At 38.3% G+C, this 10461-nt stretch overlaps 1 protein-coding gene across 4 annotated transcripts in view; it reads right to left on the reverse strand.

Moving 5' to 3' along the window:
• Positions 1–10461, reverse strand: part of SPIDR (scaffolding protein involved in DNA repair) — a 281100-nt gene that overhangs the window by 163241 nt on the left and 107398 nt on the right. For all 4 annotated transcript variants that reach the window (XM_010838934.1, XM_010838936.1, XM_010838935.1 and 1 more), the window contains one exon: positions 4615–4715. In XM_010838934.1, the coding sequence (XP_010837236.1) occupies positions 4615–4715 (101 nt within the window). The remainder of the gene's footprint in view (positions 1–4614; positions 4716–10461) is intronic.

Raw genomic sequence — 10461 nt, forward strand, 5'->3', positions numbered from 1 at the left:
AGATCCTAGATTATCCAGGAAGGGGACACAGAACAGAAGAGGTCAAGGCAGAAGCCTGGCAAACACCTGCTGAAGCTGCACACAGAGGAGGAGTCACACAGGAGGAAAGTGTACACAGGAGGAGGCAGACCAGGAGGGAGCGTGTCCCTGAAGGAAGGGCGACCAGCTGTGTGAGGCTGCATGAACACAGCGCCGAGGAATGACCACTTCCGCATACTGGTGGAGATGGAGCAGCATCACAGGGGATGGAAGCGGGTGTGCTCAAGTTGCTACCCTCGTAAATCGCTGTCACAGTACAAAGGCAGTTTCCAAACTTTGTAAGGCATTTTACTAATCCAAGAACTTACTTATTCTGCACGCGTGTTGAAAAGTTTCCTATTTTGTAACAGAATGTGTTCGGAAAGCTTAGGAGCATTGTGTGATAAGCAGCCGCACACTCTAAGACCACCATCCTGCAACAACACTTATGAGCCGCCAAGTCGGCTGGCTCACTCCCCTTCCTCACCATCTTCCGGGGAGACAAAGGCAGTCAAGCCTGGACTCCTACTTTCAAGCAGGCTCCTTCAGGCACCAAGGTCCCAAGTGGAAATTACAACCTCCCTGAAAGTAAAAATGAGCTCACAGAGTTTGGAAAGATAGACTGGTGAAAAGGTTACGATGACACACTCAAGATTTCACATCAGGACGAAGGCCGACACGATACTGAACTAGGCTGGAGGGTAAAACGACAATTGCCTGAGCAAGCCAAAGGGAGTGCTGCCTTGCCAAGATCAACGCTTTTCTAAAGGTCAAAACTAGCATTTTGAACATACAGATAATTTTTGTCATTAATGAGGTCCCAATTTAACTCTATGAATGAATTTTTATTCATTGAGCCATGTGTGGAATTCAACAGCAAATGTGTATTACGCACTATATAATTCATTTAGAATGGGCTAACTTTGCAGTCTTGTTTTTGGATAATTTACAAAAGAAAACAGAAATAAAGATTCTTTTAAACCTCAGATCTATGAGAAAAGAATCTGTAGAATTACTGTTTTTCTTTTCGTGTAAAAAGAAATGGAGAAAGCACAGATTAAATAAACTTGCAGGGAATCTGAAAGCATCATTTAATTCTGCTGTGCCACCAAATCTCATTACATGGGTTTTTAGGTAGAAAAACTCACAAGAGATGAAAAATAGATGAAGCAGAAACAGCTAAGGGCTGACACACAGTAGCTAGAGAGTTGGGTTTGGTGTCAGTATCCTTTCCTCTCTCTCTCAGGTCCCATCAATACTTTAACATAATTATGAAATAACTTGATCATATGAACTCTTTTCTACTAACTTACACTTAAAATGATCACTGGAAATTACAGTCATTTGGGACATGAAGTCACAGTTCTAACAGCGGGTAAACTGGTATCATAGTTTGTTTCCTGACTTAAATAACTCAAAGAGAATTAATGTGAGTTCCTCTTGCCCATGACTACAAAGAGCAATATTAAATACCACTGCCGTACCTAAATGTGGGTTTGGATATAAAAAGTGGAAAAAATAAAGCTTAGACACTAATCGGCTTTCTGGTTTTATTGGTCAGAGGGAAGCTAGAAATACTCCAAAGGCAGCTCCCTTGACCCCAGAGGAAAGCGGAAGTTAGGAAAAAGAACTGCAGCTAGACCTCCTCAGCATCCTGGAGCTGACCCACACTGAGCAGGTCACAGGCAGGGTCCCTTCACTTGAAGCAAAGGGTAAATAACTAAGATAGACCAAGGAGTTGAAGAAAACATTTTAAATGAGGTTAAGGCTTGGAACTAGGAAACTGCAACCTGTTTCAGGCCATGTCATTCTCATTCCATAAATCTGAACAAACATGTATTGTTTTTGAACTTGTCATATTATGTCAAAAACCCCACGTCTTCACAGAAACTAAAATTTAACAGGCACAATACTGCCAAAAATCAGACAAATTAAATAAACAGCCAACCACATGCCTCTCTTTCCTAGCTTTAAGCTCTCAATATTAGAATACTTAGACCAAGTCATATGTATTTTCTATCAAGTATTTTTTTCAAGTAATTGAAGGAGCTTAGTTTACCAACTAACTAGGTTTGGCAGAAATAATCAACCATTTACTAACACCAAGACACTTTTTATTTATGAGAAAATACTGCAATGAAGAAATTAAGAAGGACATGGCAACCTATTCCAGTATTCTTGCCTGGAGAAGCCTCAAGGACAGAGGAGCCTGGCAGACTGCAGTCTATGGGGTCAGGAGTTGGACCCTACTGAGCGACTAAGCACAGCACAACACAGGAGACAACACACATCTACACAAAATCCCTGGTTCTTCGGGCTCACACCACCGTCACTGTGTAGAAAATGCTGGCCCTGTCATTTCTTCTTCCTGTCCTGACCACTCAAGTGGGGAGTCTTGAACACGACCCTGTTTCAGGGGCCTCCTGAGTCTTAGAGGGGTCCCTGGGAAGCAGTGAGAAAGAGGCAGGGGCCAGATTTCTGGCTTCTTGCTCCAGCAGGGCTGAGGGAGACCCACTCCACAGGAGCCACTACTCTGGACGCTTCCTTTGCCTCAGGGGCACAGCAAAGGGAGAGGAGGGCTCAAGGAGCAGTGCCCAGGGGACCCACTCTGCCCCTGGAGATGAAACTTCTGAGTGCTCACAGCTAATGATGCTCAAGGACAAGGAGCATCTTGTTACTCAGCGTTGTAACAACTGCCTCACTGGGAAAATCAACCTCAGTTTTAAAAATACTTTTTAATTGGAGGATAATTGCTTTAGAATGTTGTGATAGTTTCTGCCATACAACAACGCAAATAAGCCATAATTATATATGTATATATCTCCTCTCCCTCTTGAGCCTCTCCCTCTCTCCCCCTATCCCACCCTTCTAGGTCATCACAGAGCACCAGGCTGGGCTTCCTGTGTTATTCAGCAGCTTCCCACTAGCTCTCTGTTTTACACATGCTAGTGTATATGCTGCTAAGTCGCTTCAGTCGTGTCCGACTCTGTGCGACCCCATAGACGTCAGCCACCAGGCTCCCCTGTCCCTGGGATTCTCCAGGCAAGAATACTGGAGTGGGTTGCCATTTCCTTCTCCAATGCGTGAAAGTGAAGTCACTCAGTCGTGTCCGACCCTCAGCGACCCCATGGACTTCAGCCTTCCAGGCTCCTCCGTCCATGGGATTTTCCAGGCATGAGTACTGGAGTGGGGTGCCATTGCCTTCACCAAGTGTATATATGTCAATGCTACTTTCTCAATTCATACTTCCCTTTCCTTCCCCACAATATGTCCACAAGTACGTTCTCCGCGTATCCAGTTCTTCCCTGCAAATAGGTTCATCAGTACCATTTTTCTAGATTCCACATATGTGTGTTAATAAAAAATATTTGTTTTTCTCCAACTTACTTCACTCTGTATAATAGGCTCTAGGCTCAGAGGGTTTCATCACAGAGATACCCCATGAGTCCATCCCTGAATTTCAGCTGTTCACTACATGGCAGTTCCTGGGATTGGGGAGAAAGGGAATTACCTCTATTTAATATTTACAAGTTTTTCTCTTATTTACCAGTTGCTATAAACATACAGAAGTGAAAAAATACTTTTTTATATTGAAAGGAAAAAAAGTCTTCTGCCAGCCCACAAAGGAAACAAAACACCAAACAGTGAGACGTTCTTCCTAATATACACCTACAGTGAGGTGTACCAAAAGTAAAGAAAAAGACACAACTTCTTACAAATATCAAGGAGAGGATTCATAGGTCTGAAAAATAAGAAATTCATCAAAGAGAAAAACAAAATCCAAATTCTTAAATACAAAGACTTCTAAAAGAACAATCTATTGGAGTTGGTCTTATTCATGTTTTCAATTAATAGATAATTTTTGCCTGTTTTTTTATTTTGCTTTTCTCTTTCACTCATCATATCAGTAAGTACCCTCTATTCTCAAATGAAAGAAAAGAAAACAAAAGGAAGATTCCAAATAAGCTATCTGGTGTTGATGAGCCAAACAAAAGCTCATCTGTTCCCTTCAGTCTCAGCACCCAGTCATACTTGTTTTACTTGGTATTTTTCTTGTCCAACCTCCAGAACGTACTTTCTCAGCTCTATCCTTGACCATCTGGTTAATTCACTTTAATGAGAAGTTGAAGTAGCAACTTTTAAGCTGCATACTACACCTCATTAGAAGGGTTCTACATCAATTTAGTGAGACAAGGACTTGGGATACTATTGAAGTTAGTGTTTATTGAACGTCTGTTTCAGGTGTGTGTGTTGTGTGTGTGGGAGTGTGTGTGTGAATGATATGTGTGAATGTTTCAGGTGTGTGTCTGTGTATGAGTGATATGTGTAAATGTTAGGTTAGTGTTTACTGAATGTCTATTTCAGGTATGTGTATTATGAGATGCAGTAAGATGTACTGCTTACTATGGGTCACAGTCACAACAATCAGAAAGCTACTGAAACAGATAAAGCAGAAACAGATATAATATAGAACCCTCCAACTCAGATCTTTGGCACCTAGAGAAAAAGGGGTAAAAATAGTAATGTATATATTTTAATGTAAAAATACTTTTACCTGGCATATTCTTTACTCACATATACCAGTGCAAGCCTTACCTGAAAGTGTCTTTTGGTAAGAAAGACCCTGATGTCTCCACAAAGAAATGGTGGATCTCTCTCGATTCTGCAGTCCATTTAGTCTTTCTGCTAGCCCGCCTCTGTTCAACAAATTATAATGTACTAAGTTTAGTGAAAAGAAAAGCTTCAGAACAGTTGGAACATTTATACTTTATACCCTCCAATCAGGGCATGCAAGTTTTAACTCATTTGGCATTACATTCTCTTCCTACAGGTCAAATCCTTCTACGTTAGTTATCTCCTTTTTTAAGACTTCTTGGATGATCAGTTTTCTGATTCTTAGAAATGTGGGCTCCTCTGAGATGAGTCTGACTTTCTGACTACTCTTTCTTAGTTAACTTACTCCATACATATATACTGATTATGTGTTTCCTGCTATGCCGAGCCAAGCACAGGTGCCAAGGATGTGAAGAAGGCAACAAGCCACACCACGGTGGACCTTATAGTCTAATCCACAGACGGGCAAAAAGATAAGTGTAAAATGGGTTCAGAGTTGTAATCAAGAATAAAACCTGCACCCAGTTGACAGGCAGAACACTCACATAAGAGGATCTGGGTATGAGCTCATTACTTGACCTAGAGATAAGTGAGTATTAACTGTAAATACAGCAAGGATATCAACATTATACAAAGGAAAAAACTTCCATGAATGGCAGGAAGATGACTAATAATAAAGGATACACAGGCACTTCACAAGAGACCCGATCTATCAATGAATAAATAGACATACAGATAAATTATAAAGCTCATTTGGGTTTTTCCATGAACTACCTACATTCAGAAGAGTCAGCAGTTCCTAACATATCTCTGACCACAAGAGAAACCATGATCAGCTGTTAATCACCATTTGACTATGTAAGTCATCAATTATTTATTATCTCATAAAATTATGTTCACTGATCATTTCTCATTATTTCATTTTATTCTAATAATATTCCTTTGATGTAGAAACAACAGATATCAATACCCACCTCACACATGAAAAAAGTCAGAGCTTAAAGAGAGATCAGGAAAATTCTCCAATATTGTATAACCAGCCAGATGAGGAAACAGAAAGGATGCTGTGTCTGGCATTTAGTCAATCTTCAAGAAATGCTCGTCACTGCCATTACTGACTCTGTTAGATTTTTACTTGCACCCTACACTCTTTCCACAATGACTAAAAGACCTCATTTTAATAAACATTATATATATTATCACTACAAATTACTTCATTTTCCTATTAGGTAGGGTTTTTTTCTACAGGCACTTATTATTTCTGAATATGTGTGTGAGAGAGCAGTATATATTACAGGAAATTTTTTAAAATTCTCACAATCATATATATGCCAAAGCATCTCTACTTTATATATATGTAAGCCTTTCTTCAGATCATTCTGTTCACATGAAGTGACTAAGCAGGCACTACTGGCATCCTCACATGACACAGGACAAACAGAAGCACTGAGAGTGCAACACTGTGCAAGGTGAGACATCTGCTGAGGGGCGCAGCTGGTGAACACCAGGCGGTCTGGCTCCAGAGATCACAAGCTCAAGACTCAGTGACACACCTACTGCCTCTTCAGGAATACCTGCTACTTAAAGATACTAAGAATACATAGAAAAGCAGAAGACCGTGTTCTCTGCACAACGATCTAATTATTTACCAAATGTTTGTTTGCAAACTTATGACTTTAAGGGAGAAGGAAAAAAAAAGAACATACAGTCTGAAAGCATTATCTTACAAGTGAACTTAGGATTGAAAGGTAAAAATCAAGAGTAAAAATGAATGAATGCAAAACTGTCCTCTGTCACATGTGGGAGCATCTGAAGCCTAAGAGAGAACCTACATTCCCTCCCAGGCTTTGGTCACAGGATTCCTCTGTTCCAAGAATTCCTGCAGGGAATTCTGAGCAGGTAGACCAGAACTCAGGAATGGAAACACATGATCTCTAGTCAACAATCACAATTCCAGTAAAAAATCTCTTGTATATTAAAAAAAAAAAAAAAAAGATTCAATAAGGCTCTGCTATAATATATGCAAAATAATTTTTTTCTTTTTCAGTTTTATTGAGACATATTTGACAAATGAATTTGTAAAGTACATACGGTATATACAGTGGTGACTTGATATATGTATACCTGTGATAGGATCCTCCCCCATTTACTCAGCTGATAGATCCACCACTTCACATGTTTATATTTTATCTTTTTTGATGTAAACATTTAAATTCCATTCTTGACAAATTTCAGTTGTACAATGTAGTGTTCTGAATAACGGTCACCATGTTTACATCAGATCCTCATAACTTACTCACTTTATGACTAAAACTTTGCACTCTTTTCGCATGAATGCATTCCCAGAAGTGGGACTGCTGGATAGTATGGAAGAATCTACTCAGTTTCCTCAGAACCTCCATACTGTTTTCCTTAGTGGCTGCACCATTTACACTCGCACCAACAGCCCACGAGTGTTCCCGTTTCTCTGCATCCTGGCCAGCACTTGTCATTGCTTGTCTTTTTAATGACAGTCATTCTGACAGGTGTTAGGTGGCATCTCAGTGAACTTGGACTTGCATTTCCCTGATGACGACTGATGCTGAACACCTTTTCTCACATCTTTGGTCATTTGAATGTCTTCTTTGGAAAATGTCTATTCAATTCTTCTGCTCATTTTTAAAAGCTGATGGTTTGATATTTTTGCTATTGAGTTGCATGAGTTAATGATGTGTTTTGGATATTAACCTTTATCAGAAATAATTTACAAGTATTTTTTTTCCATTCTGTAGGTTGCCTTTTTCATTTGCTTCTGGTTTCCTTTATTCTGCAGAAGCTTTCTATTTTGAAAAATTCCACTTGCTTACTTTTGCTTTTTTAGATTTTCTTTTGGTGTCAAATCCCCAAAATCCATCACCAGGACCAAGGTGAAGGAGATTACCACCTATGTTTTCATTTAGGACTTCTACGTTTTCAGGTCTTCCACTGAAGTCTAACACCTGAGTTGCTTTAATGAGTGGTGTAAGACAGGGGTTCAGTTTCATTCTTTTGTATGTGGCTGTCGAATTTTCCCAACATTATTGAAAAGACTACCCTCTATCCATAGTATATTGTGGCTCCACAGTTATGAGTTAACTCACCATATGTGCACAGGTTTACTTCCGGACTCTCTATCATGCTCCACTACCACTTTGTAATACGGTCTGAAATCTGGAAGTGTGATGCCTCTAACTTTGCTCATCTTTCTCAAGATTGCTTTAGCTATTTGGGGTCTTTGTGGATCCACATAAAGTTTAGGATTGGAATTTTGATAGGGGTTGCACTGGATCTGTAGATAGCTCTGGGTAGTATGGACATTTTAACCATATTAATTCTTTCAATCCATGAGAACAGAATAACTTTCCATTTATTTTTGTCTTCCTCAATTTCATTCACCAATGTCATAATTTTAAGTGTTTTTTTTTTTTTTTTACCTCCTTGGTTAAATTTATTCCCAAGTATTTTATTCTTTTTGATGGAACTGTAAAATAGGATTTCTTTCTTAATTTTTATTTTGGATAGGTTTGTGGTTAGCATAGAGAAATGCAACGGATTTTTGTACACAGAGATACTAGGGACTTGGTTCCAGAACAACACAGTGAATTTATTATCATAATAAAGCAGATCACAAGAAACTTTTTGGTTTCCTTATACATGTAAAAATTAAGTTTACACTACACAGTACTCTATTAAATGTACAACAGCATTATGTCTTAAAAATGTATATATCTTAATTTTAAAATGCTACTAAAAATGGCAGAAAACACAGGGTTGCCACAAACTTTCAATCTGTAAAACAAAAACACACAATACTTGCAAAATACAATGAAGCAAAGCACACAAAAAAAGAAGTAGGCCTATATTGATTTTGTATCCTTTACTGAATTTATGTACTACTTCTCACAGTTTTTTTAGTGAGTCTTTGGGTTTTCCTGTATAGTATCATGCCATCTGTAAATAAGACAAGCTCTAACTCTTCTGATATTTAGATGTCTTTTATTTCTCTTTCTTGCCTAATTACTGGGGCTAGGACTTTTAGTACTGTGTTAAATAAAAGTGACAAGAATGAATGAACATCCTTGTTGTTCTTGATATTAGAGGAAAAGCTTTGACCTTTTCGCTGTTAAGTATGATGTCTGCTGTGGGTTTGCACTTTGTGGTTTTTACAACGTTAAGGTACGTTCCTTAACACCCAGTTTGTTGGAAGTTTTTGTCATAAACGGATGTTGGTATCTATAAAAACATTTTCTGCGTCTATTGAAATGATATGATTTTTTTGTCTATCTTATTAATGTGATATATCATGTTGACTGATTTGTGAAGGGTGAACAATCCTTGAATCTCTAGAATCAATCCCAATTGATCATGGTACATAATCCTTTTAATATATTGTTGAACCTGATTTGCCAATACTTTTATTAAGGATTTCTGTGTCCATGTTCATTAGGGATATTGATCTATAATTTTCTTTTCTTCAGGTGTCCTTGTCTGATTTCCATATCAGGGCCATGTAAAATGAGTTTGCAGTTGTTCCCTCCTTTTCTGTCCTTGGAAAGAGTTTGAAAAACATTGGCATTAATTCTTTATTGACTATGAGACAGAATTAAATAGTGAAGCCATCTGTTCCTGGATTTTTCTTTGTTGTGAGGTTTTTGATTACTGATGGTAAAGAATCTGACTGCAGTGCAGGAGACCCAGAATTCATCCCCGGGGAGGGAAGATCCCCTGGAGAAGGGAAGAGCAACCCACTCCAGTATTGCCTGGAAAATTCCATGGACAGAGGAGCCTGGTGGGCTAAGGACGGTGGGGTTGAAAAGAGTCAGATAGGACCGAGCAACTCTCACTTTCTTTCAATCTCACTAGTAGTTCCTCCATTCAAATTCTTAATTTTATCTTGATTCAGTCTTGGTAGGTCAATGTTTCTAGGATTTATCCATTTCTTCTAGGTTGTCCAATTTGTTGGTATATAATTGTTTATAGTACCTATCATAATTTTTTCTATTTATATGGTATTACTTATAATGACTCCCTTTTTAGTTCCAGTTTCGAGACTTTTCTCCTTTTTTGTTGTATCTAGGTAAGTGTGTGTCTATTTTGTTTAGCTTTTCAAAACATTAATCATTTCTACAAATCTTTTCAATTGTCTTTTCAATCTATATCATATATTTCCCTACTGATTTTTACTATTTCTTCTACTAACTTTGGGCCTAGTTGTTCTTCTTAATATGATTCTTTGAAGTGCAGTTAGGTTGTTCATGCACTGCTGACTTTATCATTATGAAATGATTTCCCTTGCCTCTTGTTATAGTTCTGGGTTCAAAGCCTATACAGTATGGTACAAGTAGAGCTACCCCTCTTTCTTTAGGTTTCCATTTTCATGGAATATTTTTTTCCATCCCTTCACATTCAGTCTCTTTCTCTCTACTTAAAGGTGAAGTTTCTTACAAGCGGCATTTGGTTGGACTTTTCTTTAAAAAATCCATTCAGCTACTCTTTGTCTTTTGATTGGAGAATTTAGTCCATTTACACCAAAAGTAATTACTGATAAATACGGATTTATTGTCGCCATTTTGTTCATTGCTTTCTGGTTTTCTGTAACCCTTTGTTCCTTTTGTCTTCTCTTTGTCCCTTTCATTTCAATTTGTTGATTTTTCTCTATGGTATGTTTTGATTCCTTTCTCTTTAACTTTGTTATCTATTATAGGTTTTTCACTCTGGTTACCATGAGGCTATATAATATGTCTGGTATTTAAAGCAGTCTACTTGAAGCTGATAACAACTTAGGTTCAAATGCTTACCAGAATTCTATAC

This window comes from Bison bison, unplaced genomic scaffold (assembly GCF_000754665.1).
Source record: "Bison bison bison isolate TAMUID 2011002044 unplaced genomic scaffold, Bison_UMD1.0 scf7180017864108, whole genome shotgun sequence".
NCBI classification, from domain to species: domain Eukaryota; kingdom Metazoa; phylum Chordata; class Mammalia; order Artiodactyla; family Bovidae; genus Bison; species Bison bison.